The sequence below is a fragment of the Podarcis filfolensis genome (genome assembly GCF_964270895.1).
Source record: "Podarcis filfolensis genome assembly, chromosome: 16".
Classification (NCBI taxonomy): Eukaryota; Metazoa; Chordata; class Lepidosauria; order Squamata; family Lacertidae; genus Podarcis; species Podarcis filfolensis.
Genome location: NC_139620.1, coordinates 26,390,089 through 26,408,367, shown reverse-complemented (window position 1 = coordinate 26,408,367; position 18,279 = coordinate 26,390,089). Strand labels below are relative to the sequence as shown.

At 45.1% G+C, this 18,279-nt stretch overlaps 2 protein-coding genes across 5 annotated transcripts in view; one reads left to right on the top strand and one right to left on the bottom strand.

The window, feature by feature from the left end:
• Positions 1 to 63: 63 nt before the first annotated feature.
• The window catches only part of RSPH14 (radial spoke head 14 homolog), a 60,041-nt gene continuing 41,825 nt past the window's right edge, over positions 64 to 18,279 (top strand). The window contains exons 1-4 of one of the 4 annotated variants that reach the window (XM_083590517.1): positions 64 to 278; positions 821 to 1,050; positions 3,171 to 3,273; positions 3,418 to 3,536. In XM_083590517.1, coding sequence (XP_083446643.1) covers positions 849 to 1,050; positions 3,171 to 3,273; positions 3,418 to 3,536 — 424 coding nt within the window. In that variant the 5' untranslated portion in view covers positions 64 to 278; positions 821 to 848. Of the gene's footprint in view, positions 279 to 315; positions 576 to 820; positions 1,051 to 3,170; positions 3,274 to 3,417; positions 3,537 to 18,279 lie in introns of those variants that run through there. The other 3 variants (XM_083590518.1, XM_083590516.1, XM_083590515.1) reach the window with 3 other exon arrangements.
• GNAZ (G protein subunit alpha z) overlaps positions 8,516 to 18,279 on the bottom strand; it is a 39,640-nt gene continuing 29,876 nt past the window's right edge. Inside the window, exon 3 of the mRNA XM_083590480.1 lies at positions 8,516 to 10,578. Coding sequence (XP_083446606.1) covers positions 10,234 to 10,578 — 345 coding nt within the window. The 3' untranslated portion in view covers positions 8,516 to 10,233. The remainder of the gene's footprint in view (positions 10,579 to 18,279) is intronic.

The window sequence follows — 18,279 nt, the reverse complement described above, 5'->3', positions numbered from 1 at the left end:
CGAGCACAGGGCTGGTGAGACCGCCGCAGTGCTTGCTGGGGCTGATGGGAATTGTAGTCCAAATAATATGGTAAGCGCCAGTGGGGAGGAAGCTGTCTGGGTTTCCCGCAGGGGCAGCGCGGGCTGCAGAGACTGGCATTTGAGGGCCACCACCTCTCTCTCTCTCTCTCGCCTGGCCTCCCCACCACGACACATCCTGCCCAGCCGCCACTTGCGGGAATTACGACATTTGCGCTCCGTCGGACTCTGGCGACACCTCGTAGAGGGTTTTTCCCCGCGTGCGTAGCTTCGTATTCACAGATCTGGACGTAGGGAGCGAGGGCGTCGCGGTCGCTTAGCAACCAGAGGCCTAGGCAGGGCGGGGAATCGGCCCCTTTCGGAGCTGACATTTCTCCCCACTTTGCTAAATTGGGTTTATCGGGTTCCCCCTCTGCCATTTCTATTTTGCGTGTGTGCACCAAGTAATATATTTTCCCCAGTTGCTATCGTTCATTTCGATGTTAAATTATTATTATTATTATTTTAAATTTTTAAACAAGAATTCCCACGTTTTTCATTCGTGCTTCTCTTTCAGGGTTAATATTATTGTTGTTTGTTTCTATTGAATCGCGGGTGGGGGTTGGAGGGGAGAAGGATAGATACTTACCTTTAAAATCCTGTCTTGCTTTCAGTTGCAACAGGTGTCCCCCACCCCGCTCCAAAAAAATACACGTGTCCTGTTGGTGCGTGTGTCTTGGAACTGAAGCAAAGACACAAACAACTGCTGCTCTTGTTTTCCCTCCCTTTGCCCTAAGCAGCTTTTTTTCCTTTCCTTTTTTAGGGTTGCTGTGGTACAGAAGGAACTTGGGATGGCGCTCCTGCCCCGTATCTCCTCCAAACTGCCCCCTGATATCGACCCCACGAAAGCCCCCATTGCCTATGGCCGAAGGGGTCTCCCAAAACTGAACGAGGAGCTGGAAGACCCCGACCTTCTGACCCGGCAGCGGGCGCTGATGGCTCTGTGTGATTTGGTGCACGACCCAGAGAATGTCTACGAAGCCATTAGACTCGGTAAGAGATGCCACTTTTGCCTGGACTGAACATGAGAATTATAGAATCATAGAGTTGAAAGGAACCACCAGGGTCATCTAGTCCAACCCCCTGCAATTCAGGAATCTTTTGGCCAATATAGAGCTCGAACCCACAACCTTGAGATCCAAAGCCTCATGCTCTACTGATTGCACCTTGTTGGCTATTTATTTGGTAGAAGGTCGGCGGTTTGAATCCCCGCGACGGGGTGAGCTCCTGTTGTTCGGTCCCTGCTCCTGCCCACCTTGCAGTTTGAAAGCACATCAAAGTGCAAGTAGATAAATAGGTACCGCTCCAGCGGGAAGGTAAATGGCGTTTCCGTGCGCTGCTCTGGTTCGCCAGAAGTGGCTTAGTTATGCTGGCCACATAACCCGGAAGCTGTATGCTGGCTCCCTCGGCCAATAAAGCTAGATGAGTGCCGCAACAGAGTTGTCCGCGACTGGACCTAATGGTCAGGGGTCCCTTTACCTTTTACTGTTATCTATATACCACCTTTCAGGATACAAGTCCTTCCAAGGTGGAGTACAAGTACCGGTAATATTCAACTTTTTTGGGGGGGGGATAAACAATCCACAATGTCAACATATACAAAGCCATTAGAATCCTTCCCCCAGGGCAGTGGGTGATAAAAATGGCCCTATTAGAGGTCAGAATGGTGGGATAGTCAAACTATAGCAGGCCTGGGAGGCTTCTTCATCTGCCTCCTTCCCTCCCACAGGGCAGTTCATGATACATGCTCCTGTGGAAGTGGGGAGGGGGTGACACAGTGGCCCTAACATACAGGCTTGATCACCAATCTCTTTGGGTCTATGGGTACACTTTCAAACTGGATAAATTGGCATACAACCAAGTCCACACTTTAGCCTCTTTTATAGGCTACAGTAGGTAGAATGCTTCTCCCATGCCTACTTTCAGAAGGGTGAAAGGCAGCAATGTGGAGGGGGCATAACCTGTGGGGGGCAAGACAGACCTTTGCAGTCACATGCTGGGGATCACCTGCCCTACCGCAAAGCTAGCAGCACATTGTCACAGTGCACTGTGGTTGGTCAGCAAACCGCTGGATCTTTCCAAACTCAGGTTTAGTAGTCATTCAGATCAGGCTATAAAATGGTTTTCTTGAAAAGGAAAAAGGTGCAGCAGTTGTTTGGGGTGGGATCATTTATTTATTTGCAAGGGTGGGTGTTTGCCTGCCCCTTATTTAATTCAGTTCGTGGAACAAGGGACCGAGTTGAGAATACCTACATTTCCAGTAGGATATCACAAAGCTACAGAGACATCCTACTGTGGGTAAATACCAGCAAAATGTTATTTGTCTTTGCATCCTTTGTGCTAGTATGTATGTGTACCGTACTGCTGCAAAAAGTAGGTTCAGGATGAACACATGAAAAGTGCAATTAATGCACAGGATGTCCAAATTTAGAGGCAGTCTGTTTCTAGCAGTACCAGATGGCAGATCCCACTCACTGCGGGAAGTGCTACATTGGACTGGGTGGACCTTTGGTCAGATCCAGCAAAGCAATGTTTAATGTTCTTTTGAAAAATCTTTTGAGCTGAAAAGGAGAGCTTACGGTACATAAATCATAGGACCTAAAAGACATTGTAATGATAGTAGATACCGAAGTATTCCAGAAGGCATCCCAGGAAACTGTTCCAGAGCACATGAGCAGGCAACCCACTTCAATATTTATTTTGCACACGGTTAAGGAAAATGTGTGTGTCCAAACTTCATTCACCTGAAGATCATTCTTATACAGGTTGCAAATATTTTTTAAACAGTTTCAATTAATATATCTTCATCATTTTTACAAAGATCAAAATAACAATAGCTAATAGAACAAAAACAGAAATAAAGGAACAGAACCATACACATGTTGTGAATATTATTTGCCCATTGGGCACTCTAAATAATCAATATATAGTCATCTCTGATGAGTTTCAGAGGCAACTGCTTTCATTCTACTTGGTGGCTGTTTTTAATTCTACCACTGCCTTCTGTGTGTTTTTTTCTATTGTGTGGTGGTTTAATGAGTGTATTATAATTTTGCCCTAGATGTCTGTTGAAGTGTGGCACCAAAAAAATTATAAAAAAATGTGTCTTTCAGGATTTCTAGATAATTTGAAGATATTGCTTTTAGATGAAGACAGCACCGTGCGACAGAAAACAACAGAGGTTCTTTATATTATGGCAACACATTCTGTTGGCAGGTAGGTATTTGCTGAAGTTTAATGCAAATGTTTTAGAGTAGGGATTTTCTTCTGTTCTGCAACATATTTTCCCAGGTTCGAATAGGGGAGTTTAATATTGTGCTTATACAAACCACTTCTTACCAATACATTTTCTGAATGTAGGACCGGCTTCCTAGAAAATGGAGTCATTCCAGCTCTGGCACAGCTTTTGGATGATCCTGTTGACATCTGCCGGTGGAATATGCATTATGCACTGAAACTCGTGTCAGAATTGCCTCTAGGTAAGGTGGATTAAATTTCATAAGATTTACAATGCTGACTGCTCAACTGCTCTGCTCATAACCAAGTAAAGGCTAGAATTTCATGTTGATTTCACCTAACCCCCTTGTGTCTTATGACCTGGCTTTCTTGCTTGACTCAACTGGAGCTACTATTCTGTAGCCATGGTCTGTGTATGTGGCCCACACACTATGTGGCGCGGATTGAGAATGCCTGAAGCATAGCCAGGATTTATGTTGGGGAAGCAGGCTTTATGTTAGGGGGACAGAACCGAGCTGTTAGTTATTTTTATTTATTTACTTGATCTGGGGGGCAGCTGCCCCCCACCTTTCCTTTGATTCCCCCCGTGGTCTGAAGGAAGGTTGGGAGGAGAGGGTGGCAAACTGGGTCATTTCTCCTCCCACAGCTATTGAACAGGCTACTTCAACTCATTTAGAGGCAATTTCCTTTTCTCCAGGGAATCTTGGTTCTGTGAGTGGGTCTGGGGGCATGGGTCTTATTTTCAGCTGTCCCATGATAATTTGACAAAAGCCTTGCCATTTAAAGTGCTCTACATATGTGTAGCTTAGAAATACCCTGTGGTCCTGTGGTTTTGTGATTTGGTGGTGCTGGAGAGCATTTTGAGTGTGCGGTGAACTTCAGGTTAGAAACCAGTTTTGCCTCTGCTTCTTTCTCTTAAAATTCTTTGAGTGAAAGGAACCGTCCTTGCCTTTGCTGAGCCGATGTAGTATGACACTTAAGATGAGATCAACTAGAATTATCAAGTCCACACTGTGGTCTTTAGACAAAGTGCTCAGTTTTAGCCTCTCAAGTGTATTATTAAGGGTAATAATACTGGCTTATGTTTACAAGGTTGTTGTACAAACACTATGTAAGGTTATGCAGTAACAGATTAAAAAAAAAACCAGCAACCCTATTGTCTGTGATCCATTTTACTTGTTTATTGCTGCCTGTCCACATTATCCCTTGTTACTTCATCCTCCCTCCCTCCCTCTCATGGTTCCCAATTCCCTCCCAGCCCTGCAGTGGGATTTCAATATAGGTCAGATGTTCTTCAGGGCAGGGATGGCTTTTTGCCTTTTTTTTTTGCTTTGCCACTGTGTAAAGAGCCAGGTAGACTAACGGCACTATGCAAGAAATGCATCTTATGTAGTAGTAAAGTTCAGTTGTCTCTTGGTGGTGCCAGAACATCACACATTGCTCTTCTAAGCTTCTGCATAAAGAATGATTCACACTTCTAGTTCATACAGCATGTGATCTGGTTCCTCGTTGCTAGTGAACACTCAGTGAGCTACCAAATAAAAGCAAACCCACCTTCCTCTTCTGACGGGCAATAGCTTACCTACTCTGTCGCCTAGGGGAGATTTTTTTTCTTGCTACAGGCAACCAGGCAAGTGACTATTTACAAGCCTGAATTAAAGACAGGAAAAGTATCAGTGTTCAAAGGTGTTTACCAGCTCTGTGTCGTGTGTGTTTGTGACTACCCCCGCCTCTCAGGAGATTGCCAGTGCAGTGGAAAAGTATTTGCACATCCCAAACTGAATAAAAGCTCAGGCTTATAGTGGTACCTCGGGTTAAGAACTTAATTCGTTCTGGAGATCTGTTCTTAACCTGAAGCACCACTTTAGCTAATGGGGCCTCCTGCTGCCGCAGCGCCGCTGCTGCACGATTTCTGTTCTCATTCTGAAGCAAAGTTCTTAACCCGAGGTAATATTTCTGGGTTAACGGAGTCTGTAACCTGAAGCGTATGTAACCTGAAGTGTATGTAACCCGAGGTACCACTGTATTAGCAGAGTTGTGTGTGCAGACCCCAGGCAGGGGGTTCCTAACCCTTTGCTAATGTCAGTGGATGATGATGACACGGCCAGTAGAGGAGACCGTGCCTTTCAGAATGGTGCTTTGTTCTCAGTTGTTGTTGGCATCCATCTATGTCTTGGGAGACAATGGAGGAGTGCACCTTGCGGGCGGTGAAGTCAAACTGTTGGAAGGTTGCAGCTGTGGCTGTAGAGACCAATACAGGAGATACATGTTTTGCTGCAGCTGGGGTAGCTTCTGGTTGTGCTGCTGCAGATGCACCATTGTGTTTCTTCTCTCTGCGCTCCTCCCAGCGGTCATTGCTCTTCTGGTCACTACTATGGGTGCCCAACCTGACTGTCTCCAGCCATTGCAGATGGCTCAATAGAAGTTTTGTGATTATCCATATGCAAAAAGGAACCAGGTATAAAGTCAAGCATTTGCTTATACAGTAAGCCCACAACTTATGCACATTTAACTTGTACACATTCAGCTTTATATGTGTGGCAAAAGGGGGGAGGGGCAGGAGGAGGAGGGATGTCCGAGAGAAAAAGACTTCTGTGACCCCGCTCCGTGTTTACCCCAATGTGTTTTAACTATATGGGATTTTGGCTTTAGGCCAGATCCCCAGAACATAACTCCCGCATAAGTGGCAGGCTATCTTCATGTCACAAAGAGCGTTAGTTCCCCTCCTCCTGTTCATAAAGATACACAGTCCCCCCTACCCTAGTTGTTCACTTCCTGTGTCACACTGGCATTAGCCCTTACCTTGCACAGCCGCGTCCAGAGTTAAGCTTTAAGTTTCAAGGGGCTAAAGGGTTTATTTAAAACAACGTGAGGCTGAGCAGCCTGTTAACAAGGAGGCACATTGTACAAGATTAACACCAAGCAGATGTTTTCATTGGATTCACTGAAATAAGACTGCTAGAGAATATGAAATGCAATCCACAAATCCTGAATTTATCTGCCTTGTACTAAACAGGGTAGGGACAGGAATACCTAAAGGACCAGCTCCAACAACATGAGGCTTTGTTGTGCATCCCAAGACTGTCTGAAGTTTGGTTGGTGGTGGGAATGCACATTGGGGTTTGCTGTGTTGCCATGCCTAGATGTTTGAATGTGCTGCCATGTTCTTCGGCTCTGTGACTTGCTGGATATTTGATTGGCTGATACCTATTATACTCTCTACTGTCTCTTTTTTAACAAGAGGGACTCTGCAACAAAATGTTGCTGTCTGGAGTGCTGCTGTCCACTCTTCCAGCCAGCCAGCATGTTCGGTCCTCCTCATTGAGCTGCTTTGGGGATTTCCCAAAATTCTTTTTGCACTTTTTTGTAAACATTGGTTGGGGTACCTCCACCCAGCTTGCTGTTGCCTCCTCACATGTCTTGAATCACAGAATTGTAGAGTTGGAAGGGACCACGAGAATCATCTAGTCCAACCCACTACAATGCAGAAATCTTTCACCCAATGTGGGGCTCAAATTCATGACCCTGAGAGTCTTATGCTCCATGGTGCCATTTTGGCTACATGAGGATCTGCATTTGCTATTGAGCTTTGGAAATAGAGGGAATAATTGTCTTTATTGATTTATGACACAAGTGACCTTTTGTGCCTGTAACTGAGGCAGAAAGGAAGGATGTAATAAATGAGAAATTGCTACATGAAGCTGTGCTGCTTCATCTGTGCTACAGTCTCTCTTAAGCATACTCCTGATGCCTTCAGTAAAACTCCTTCTTAATTAAGTGTGCTGGACATGGCTATGGTTTCCATCATCCAGTCTTGGCTGAACTCTCCCAAAGATGCAGGACTGGAGATATTCCCTGTTGCAAAAAGGTCAGATTCACTCCCAATTTGTCTACCACAGCATTCTAAAACATCATTCCATGGTTTAAATTATCTCCTGGCGTGCTTGAAAATTGGCTTTGGAGTGTCTGGGATTTTTAACATGGCTCAAAGAATACCCCCCCCCCCCAAGTGCTGTAACCTTAGAGGCCAAATCTACAGTCCTATATAACATTACTCACCTCAGTGGTTTCAATCAATCCCTACTTCTACGTGGTTCGTTTTGGCATCAGCTTCAAGCAGCGGTAGCCCATCTCCGTAGATTCTTCATTCACTATCTACTTCACACATCTCAGGAAGGAAACTTTCGCCCATGAAAGGTGATTCCATAATAAAGCATTAGGATTCAGGCAGATCAGCAAGTTCTCATCCATCTGCTACTGATATTTGTACCGAGGGTGGCGTGGGGAGAACCCTCGCTGCCTCCCAGGATAATCTGCCATGGTCTTCTGCTCTAAGCCACCACTGAAGAGCAACATTGTAAAGTCTTCTTCCTATAACAAATTGTGCCAGAGCTTCTACTCTTATTAGAGACGTGGTTTGGACTGATCTTTTCCTTCCCGGCAGTCACTGCTGACCTCCACTGGCAGTCTCCTTTTATTGAAAACAAACATCATGAATTCAGCTAGAACTTGCCTGCTAATTTCCTTTAGTAGAAACTGAACTTGGCTATTTCACAATCCTGTTTCAAGTGCTCTTTCTCTCTCCTCTTTTCTGCTCCAGTCCTCCCCCCCCCCCCAATTTATCAAGGGGCATGCAGGTACAAGCTCAGCACTTCATTTTAAAATAATGACAAGAATCCGTAGATTGCAGTTCCAGGAGAAGAGAGCAGACAAAGGCACTTCCACTGACCTCTGAGGCCTTTTACTTCAGAGTAAAAGGACACCTCTTCCAAAGTGTCACAGCTCATTTTGTCGTTTTGCTACTCTCCTCAAATTGATACTCTACTCAGCAATTGGTCCCTTACATTCAACAGGATTCACAAGTATTGGCTACCACTGGCACCAGCAATTCTGAAAAACGTTACTCTTCCTTTAAAGATGGTTGTAGCAATAGGTGTTCATGAGAAGTGCCCCTTGGGGCTAAGCAGCAGGAGAATCCCCTTCTGCCAGAAGGTACTATTCACACCCTTTAACCTCCAGCTGTTTCAGCTTTTTCTGAACAGAATTGTCCCCCATTTCCTATTCAGTAGCTGTACTGGCTTTTTCGCATCGCGTAAGCAATTAGAACTAAACAGGTTTTTAATGTCAGAAGAAGGCATACTTGCAGCAAATGACGTAAGAACCCAGCTGTGTGGAATCTAGAATCACAAGATCTACAAACATTACATACACACACCATAAATCAGTTAAGATCATTCAGATTTATTTTCTTAAAAGTGGACAGCCGGTAATTTTTGTTATCATTCACTGTTTTCTCTTTAGGTTTTTCTTAGAGCCCTTGGCTGAGAATTCTCACTAATCTTCATACAACTGGGGAACGGAGGGAAGCAGAAGGAGATATTGTGTGTGTGTGTGTGTGTGTGTGTGTGTGTGTAAGTGTAAGAGCAAGTGTGTGTATGTGTGTGCATTTATGTGCTTTACGATTCTTGAATGTATATTTATTTACACACTTAGCTTACACTGAAGTCTGTAAGAAGTCTTTTGCAAGGGACAAGGGGGAGAAGAAGGAACCGCCTGGGCACTGGCCCTAGGATCCATGTGAGATTATCCAGTAAGTTCACACACAGCTTCTCAGGCATTCAAACTTAGCTGTAAATTTGCTAGAGTAATATGCCATCCAGTATTATTGGCATACAGGATGAAAGGGAGCCGAGGAATGCATCACTTCCATTCCTTAAATTCCACTAAGTTTTGTAAATTTAAATATCAAGACATTTAAGTATTGTTCATATCACTCATCTGTTCACCTAATAATTACAGCACATTTTTTAAAAATAAACACCCCCTCCCAAAACAAAACAAAATGACTTAAAAGGCTATATTGTACACAGTTTCATTGGCTCCTGTGTTTAGAAAGGCTGTTGCAAATGTTGCCATACTTGTCAGAATTTTCCTTGGAGCAATGGAACAGGATTGTCCGTTGGCACACTCAAAATCCAGACACAAAACAATAATTAAAAAATGTATACCTTCATATATCTGTATTTAAAAAAACCCAACAACACTCAACCACTTATTCAACTTTTAGAGTTTTTGTGAAAGAGCACAAAGATTTGGCAAAAAAAGATGTAAAAGAAGACTTTTGATGTATAAAACTCCTCACTGGTAGAAGAAACACTGACCACAATTTGGCCTTGTCATTACTTAACATTTCCATTCATTTCTTATTTTTTGCACACATGTTGAAGTTGTGAACAGCAGAAGGGGCTATACTGGTCAGGGTGGCAGGGACTCACAGGGATGATTCTGCACTATCAGTTCCTTCCACAGAGAGATTATTCATGATAAACCATGATGCAAAGACAATGTGTGTATCTAGTATGTACTTTGTACTTGCTGCAAGTTAGGTGCCTGTGCACGCTTGATCCATGTGTACATGATCTGGTACAGGTCAAGTACCAGACTGTAGGTTAAAGGAACCCTTTGCTCAGATATGCCTGTTCTCTAGCCTCTGGTCTCTTCCCTCTTGGGGGTTGGGAGTTGCAACACAGCCCTCTCCCCAACTCACCAGCTCTGCATCATTCCAACAGTATGATGGTTTCTAGGACAATAAGGACAACAATCTGTCTCATTATACATAGAACATGGTAAGCTCTGCTATCTCGTGGGGGGGGGGGGGAAATGAAACAGACGGAATGAGCCAGTGGATGATGTGATAGTAGTGAAAACACTTCCATACAGTTCAGAACCTCGCCATTTGGTGGGAGGCTTGCACACTCCAAGACATTGTTTTTGCAAAAAGGTGTGTGGGCAGTTGAAGGGATCTGTGAACATACTTCAGATTTCTCCCTTCCGTGACTGGGTCTTCCAAGCACTACGCCATTGTTTCCACTGTGGCAAGCAGCTGTGGCTCGCCTGTTTCACATCACCTTAAGAAACCAGATTCATCTGCACAGATCCTCAGCAAAGACCAATATACTTGAGGTTGTTCTGAATGATGACGTCTGTCACCGCATCAAACACAAACTGGATATTACTGGTGTCAGTGGCGCAAGTGAAATGTGAATAAATCTCCTTGGTCTCCTTGTTGCGATTCAAGTCCTCAAACTGACGCTGGATGTAGACAGCTGCCTCCTCGTAAGTGTTTTGGCCTTTGTACTCCGGGAAACAGACTGTCAGAGGGATGCGGCGGATTTTTTCAGCCAGCAGATCCTTCTTATTCAGGAAGAGGATGAGGGAGGTGTTGATAAACCAGTTGTTGTTGCAAATGGAGTCAAAAAGACGAAGGCTCTCAGCCATCCGACTCTGTGGGAAAGGACAGAAGCATCAGCAAGAGAATCGCACACAAAATTACGCAGGAACCTCAACAGCCATAGCCACCTCAGTGAATAGTCTTAAGGTGCTTCTTACCCAAGCTGCCCCAAAGATGGATTTTCTTTTAAAGATGTGTTAGCTTGTACCAGCCTTGAGTAGTCTGCTGCTTTCCAGATATTGTTGGATTAAAGCTTCCATCAGCTCCACCCAACATGGCTGTTGTGTCTGGGGCTGATGGGAGTTGAGGTCCAAAATGTCAGAAGAGTGCCAGGCTTTGCAAACACTGGCTAATTTAAACCTGGAAACAGCAGATCTCTTTCTCTCTCGTTCTGGTAGAGGAACCAAACAAACACATAAGGCTTTCACAGCACCAGTTGTAAAATGGAAAAACAGTTTTCCAAACTCATGTTCACACGTGCACATCCACACTCCCACAACCTTCTGCATGCAAACCATCCACTTGGCCACAGAGTTACAACCCTTCTCCTTCAGTCTCATTGGCGCCACATAGGCACATTTATGTGCTGCTTCCTTGCAGAGGAGAAATGATTTCTGTTTAGAGAACTTCATCACATGTCAAGCAAGCCCAAGACATCATTTAACAACATACATTTTTTATAGCCATCGTGCTGCTAGGATGGTTTCGCATGGAGCTGTCCATGGTACGCTGCTTCCTATTTAGTGAAGACCTAACTTTGAACTCCACTAAAAAACGACGTTTCAAAAGTATTTGAAGTAATCATTTCCAGAGAGGAGGGAGCCCACCGCACAAGCGGCATTTGTGACCGTTCAAGGCCAAGCATTTCATCAGGTGCCAGATGGTCACTTCTACATTTGTGTCCGCAGGAAACTTGTACTCCTCTTGCCAAGCACAGCAGATCAAAAGAACAAAAACCTCCTCCCACTTATTTATTGCTTAGAAATCACCTACGTTATCCTAGGTGCTGTACAAAGCTAAGACCACAGACTTACAGCCTAGTAGACATTACAGAAGGAAAGGGGGCTGGGAACGGGAAACTAGCAGATTCAGGCACTAATTCCTGATAGAAAAGCTGTTTGTGGAAAGCAGAGCCCAAGACCACTGGACTCCATCCAGCAGAGGCTAGGTACTTCTAATCTCATTTATTTCATTGAGGGGATTAAGCACATACTTGATGGGATTTAAAGTTGCTTAACTTTGCCTGGATTGCACAAGAAATAGTTTTCAAAATTTATATATGTACAAGCAGATCTGCAAGTAGTGCTGTTTTGAACCAGAAAAGCATGGGTGTGGGCAGCCTGGATTTCCTTAGCCCTTTCCAGGTATTACTTGATATAATAATAACAACAATAATAACAGCAACACAGTAAGCCAGTGACAATTAACAAGGCCTTTAGAGGGAGAAAGTACATAAATTCTACAAGCTGTTGTCAATCCAAACAATGGCTCGATTTCCAAAACCTGCCATCTGGATGGGCCTTTCTTAGGAGCACCTCAGGTCACAAGCAACCCAAGGTGATGCCAGTTACAAAGAGAGATCAATGTGCCTTGGAGGCTTTTAGTATATGGAAAGATATTCAGAGTTGAGTAATGCAGAACATTCATGTTATGAACAAGTCAAATGCTTATACAAGGCTGAATTCTTGTAACAGTATCTTCCAGGAACTTTAATACAACACACGGAGAAAATTTGCAGAAAACCATGCAGGGAATAACACTGGCCTGGTTCATACGTCAAGGCCTTCAAGAGAGGAAACAAACCATGTGCAGAGTAGCCTTGGTTCTGGAGAAATCACAAGATAAAGGAAGCAAATCATTATAAGATGGATAAGCATCCAAGGTCATGCTTGTTCATGCTTTAGAATTCCACATACTACTCCTGGGACTAATTCAAGAGCTCTTACCTTACACCCAACGCCCTCCCTTTGAGTCATGTCCTCTCCACTGCAAATGCCCCTGCAGATTAATGCCATTTGTGAATGATGCTCTTCATTAATGGCTCTGTGATTGAATCACACGCTGAAGCAGCATCACGCTGGAGGGAAGAGAGGAAATTCCAGCCAGATCACCAGCTTTTGTGATTCTGAAATGGAATCCAGGGTCTGACAGAATAAAGCCTCACTCTCACTTGCCTCTTTTCAAAACTGAAGGACTCTGAGCCACAGTAGCAAAGTTCCCTCTTGTAATACTTATTTCCCCCACTTGTTCGATTTTGTCACAGTGTCGCATTCCACCCCTACGCCCTGAGAGCACAATGAGTTCATCTTACATCTCTGGCGTTTCAGAGAAGTCCAGGGCTCCTCTACTTTCCATCATCATCAACCACTGGGTTTCTCTGGCAGCCAGGCTCCCCCCACCCCCCACCCCCAAAATCTTCTCTGTCTAGAGCAGAAAAAGGAATTCAGCTCAGAGGGAAAATCAAGATGATTCACAGAATATTAGATGAGGTAAAATCAGCAAAGGCAAAGCGGGAGAAAAGAATGGTTTGGGGAAGTTAGTCCCCATCTGCAAAAGGGGCTGTGAACTTGGAGTGGAGAGGGATGAAGCAGCCAGCCAGAAGGGCTCCAGCTGCAAGCTTGCATATTGACTATTTCAGAACAGTGTTAATAGCTTGAGCATTGCACTTTGTATGTCTTACATGGTTATCTTTTCAGATGCTAACCAGCCCTGAACTAGTGAAATAAGGTGATACATATAAAAATCAATCAGTCATTATAACAGCACTTAGCTTGGATCAGCTCTGCCAGAAAATGGCCTGACGGTAGACAACGAGGGAACACACTTTTGTCTAACCACTGTAATTGAATGCAGTCACTTGAAGTTCCTACTCAGGTTTCCATGGAAATAGCAAATAAGCATGGTGATATTATAGGTGTAAATATATTCAGAAACACGGGGAAAGATTGTGTGTGTGTTTGTGTGTGTCAGGTACTGTAGCACTGAAGCAGGCACAGAGACAGGCACAAAACATTCCACACCAAAGGTTCGCAAAGTGTCCACACCAAGTGTCCCCCAATGGCAGAGGATTCTTCATAAGTTTTCTGCATATGTGAGCTGAAATTATGCGAAAGAGGGTGGTGGGTGGTACAGAGACCCACAGGCAGGAGCACAAATGTTACTTGGATCGTTTCATAGAGTTGCAGGTTCTTAGGAAGCCCTTTATGCTCTTTACAAATGGGGTGAGGTAGATGTTCCTGCTACAGACCTGGCAAGGCTTTCAGGCCTAGTACTCCACAGAGGGAACAGTTGCTACAGCAAGCAGAGAAGCTGTAGTGATGCCAGCCAAGTTCTCCAGGGCCTGACCTCAGAAACAAGCTTTGGCAGTTGTTAAATGCCTGTTCAAAAGCAAAGTTGAGCTGCTAAGCCCCCATCACCAACCCTTGTCCCTCAGGGATCAGAATCCAGGCTGGAAAAGGCCTCCTGCTTTTCCTCCTCACCATCTACCCCAAGCCCACCCCATCAGAAAGCAAGGAGGTGGGTTGGAGGTGTTTCCTTCCCTCCCTCTCACAGTGACTCGCTGCAGAGGATGTGAGTACTTAAAGAGTTCTGCTGCCTTGTGTAGTATTTCCAAGGTCCCTGAGGCTTGTATGGGTCCTAGGCCCGAAGGGGCCTTAAAGCCCAGAAGCCAATCTGGACTGGACATGCTCAAACCTTTCACCCCAGTCATTAGAAGACTCTAAGTGACAACCCTCTGCACTCGCTGCAGCCTCCTCTACACTACTGTGCAGCTGTCCATTTTGGAGGTTACAGAAGCACAGATCAGTGTCATAACGTCCCCAACTTTAAGGAAGCACAACAAATGCAGCTGAGAAGAAGGTATGTCTGTCCCCACCCACCAGCCAACCCTATGTGCTTATTTTATTCCACAGCAAGACAGGAGCCAAGAGCAGCTCAAAGCAGCAAACCTGTTTGCGTGTGTATACGGCAACCTCATCTTCCACAGACAGACTGGGTACAAGCACAGCCTTAGCCAGGCAGTCCCCAAAGGCACCCTTCCCATTTCCTGCAGCTCCCCTCCTGACTGTTCCGGTACAGAAAGGGGGCAATTCACCCCAGGGTCATAATCACACCAAACCCAGCTGCAGTTTATCACAGCAAGGGCTACTTTGCCAAGATGGCGGCCTGAGAGGGAAACTGTAGCTTAAGCCCCTAATATTTCTCCATTACAAACTGTCTGCAAATGGAGTGGATAATTATTTTCCACTGTATACTATTATTCTTGCGGTCCCTCCCACTCCCACATTCACCTCCACATAATCCTTTAAGCATTTACCGTAATAGGGATATATTTCCCTATTAAGCTCTTTCTGAATTTGTTTAAAAATAAAATCGGTCTCTTGCCTTTTCTTCTTTAATTTGCATCAGAGAACTAATGGCAGATTTGATAATATATTTCCTGGCTGCTGCTTAATTGTGGAAGCTGCATTCTTGCCTCCATCCATACAAGGCAGCAGAGTATTAGAGATTACCGTCCACACACTTTCACTGCGCAGATACTGGTGGTTAGGTAAAACCTCTTTAAAACTGTTTAGCAGAGTTTATCTTCTTTCTGTCTCTTGCGCAGAAGCAGTGGACAATGACGAAGTTGTTCTAAAGATGACTCACACAAGCTCTGTGAAGTCTCGGTCAAGAGATTTTATTCCCAGACCGGGTACAAGCATTACGGTAGCCAATATATTTTCGACTGTTAACATAAACAGCAATTAACTGTACACTTTCAAACAAAAGTCTTTCATCTCCTACACGTCGTAAATTACAGGAGCAGTCCTTCAGAATATTTTACAGGCAATACTCTTCGGACAGATGTCTTCTTCTTATTTGCACTTCCAGCTGATGCTAATTAAGCTCAGAATACTACTCCCATATATAAAGGAAAAACTCTGGAGCCTTCTAGAAGCTTTCTACTTGTTTCTGGCAGAATGTTTCCCTAACACAGAGACCAGTCTGCTTTTCAGGGGTGAAGGATTTTTCCTATTCCACCTCCAAAGCCCTGTACGGCTTGGGTCCAGGCTGCCTGAAGCAGCCATATCTCCCTATATGAGCCTGTCTGGGCTTTGACATCTTCTGGGGAGACGCCACTCTCAGTCCCACCACCTCCACAGGCACATTTGCTGAGGACATGAGAGAAGGCCTTCTTGATGTCTGCTACCAGACTGTAGGATGCCCTTCCATGGGACATTTGCCTGACTCCATCTCTGCTTTCCTTTTGCTGGCAGGCAAAGACTTCCTTGTTCTAACAGGCCTTTGGCCACTTAAAGTCTGTTGTGACAGATCCTTCTGAGGGTGGGTGTTGCACTTTGTGCATTTGCACTTTAAATTGGTTTTAAGTAATTTTTAATAGGGTTACTTATTTAATTGGTTTTTTAAAAAAATATTTTTATTGGTGGTGTGTTTTTAGCTGCAACTGTCTTAATTGATGCTGTGAGCCAGCTTGGGTCCTGCACTGGGAGGAAGGTGGGGGGGGGGGGAAATAAAATAAATAAAAAATAAGTCTCTTATGCCCTGATTTTGCAGCCATGTCACAGTAATGCTTGCTCTGCAGTCTGGAGATGAGGGCAGCTTGGCCTTCAGAGGCCTCCTTAGCTGCAGCACCATAATAAGCATGTTTGCAGGGCTGCAGCTCAAATCTTGGCTCGGGGGGCAGAATCAGCCAATGAAAAGAGAGAGGGGTGCTGCAGACAGTGCCACCCCCACCATGCCAAGTCCTCCTCCTCTTCACAAAATCTGCCCCCAGTGTCTGGGTGCCAGGGCCCACAGGAAGCCACTGGGAAAGGAAAACCAGATATGGAAATTATTCTCCAGGTTTTTTGTCTGGTAACAATTAGTTGCACCCTTAAGGCAAGCACTATACCAGGGCAGACAACCTGTAGCACTTGGGCTAATGACATGCAGGCTAAACCCTGATTTCAAAAGCCCTAAGCAAGCGGTCAGTTTGGGCTTCTGGCAAGAGTGAATTGTACTGCCCTTGATAGTTCATTGGATAGCAGGAAAGGGCGTGTCTCTCTGCTCTGGTCCTAATGACCCTCCAGATGATGCTGGGGAAGCAGGAGGATGGTCCATCCCTAGTAATGCCTTCTCTGGGAATCTGAGATTGAGGATCCATGGGCTGCTGTGCTCAAAGCGAGACCTGTATGCTGCTGACGCTGCTATGTCAGCATAGCAATCTCTTAGGGATTCACCTTGGCTACAGTACAGGCTTTGAAACAACGTATACTGCACATTTAATTGTGAGGCTTCTCTCTCCATGAAAATTGTAACATAGTGTTCACATTATTGTTCAAGACATTGAGGAGGCCACTGCATGGAACAGTGGTCTTCTTCTCTGAGAGATATTTCACCAAACAGAGTTGTGGCGCAATATTCCGACCCATGCACAACATCTCCCCAGAGCAAGGCACAGGTGGAGGCAGAAATCGGGTCCCCTGCTGATGCCTTCTAAACCAGTTACAATTCCAAGAGGATTAAGCACAGTATCAGTGCCAAAATGTTGCAAATCCATTTTAAGTAGGTAGGCTATTCCCACAAAATCAGAACCATTGGTCGAGAAGGAAATGTAATGTTGCTCAACTCGATTTGATTCTGTGAAGAAGGCAACTTTTGTATGTGTGCATATGCATCATATAGGAAGTCTCAATCTGTGTTTAAGGAAACTGGAGGAGTTGGGTGTGTGTGTGTTTTAAAGGAGGCCTATTTTTAACAATGCATTCAAGCACATGTGTATAACCACCCCCACCCCCCAGTATGTCAAGATGATAATGTTGTCACTTTCGAAAATAAAATGCAAAAGGCAGAAAGTCAAGTAACATTACATTGCCCTGTCCTTAAAACTTAACTCCAGTTAAGATGTCTTTAAACAGGGCCTTCCTAAGCACAAATCTTAATTTTCAGCACACATTTCTGTGGTGGTAGGGATCTGAGGATCAGGGTAAGGAGAATGCATCCCCGCTGCCCAGGAACAACGAAAACACATTATTCCACTCTAACAGAAGTTGTTTGCACTTATAAATTTTATTTGAAAATTTCAAATAAATTGTTTGCGAAGTCTGAAGGGAATAAAACTGTTGGGCTCCTGGGATCTCCCACTGCTCTGACTGCTGTGCATGCGAGGCATGGCTGGCTAGAAGACTGCGTAACCCTTGCCCTAGTGAGGCATTTGGAGAATGGAGCCATGCCTATCTGCTAAAGAGATTAAGACACACCATCCAGGAACTTCAGAAGGACAGGGGGAGGTGATGGTTTGGCACAGTGGTTTTCAACCAGTGTTCCATGGCACCCTGGGGTGCCTTGAATGATAGGGGTGCCACAGGCAACTCTGGTCTCCGTCCCTGTTTCCTTCCCTCCCTCCTCTGATGCCCTATCACATATTTGCCTCCCAAAGGCTTGCACAGCTGTTTGTTACAGCAGCCCTGGCTACAAGCTCTGCAGGTGAATGGTGTCTCTGGGGATGGTCAGAAGGTGCTGGTTGCCAGGAGCTGAGGTGGCCTTGGAGTAGGCCCAGCAAGCAGGCGAGGGAGTCCAGCCAGCCAATCCACCAGCCCTTGCTGTAGTCCCAGGCCTCTATGGGGCAGTGTGAGGAGGCACCTCTCTTTGGGGCAGGGTGGGCAGCTCAGAGACCAGGGGTGGCAGCAACAGCTGCCCAGAGGAATCCTAAGGAGAGGGGAGAGGAGAGGAGGCTGAGGGAACACTCCACAAGGGAGGGTGTTCGAAAAAAG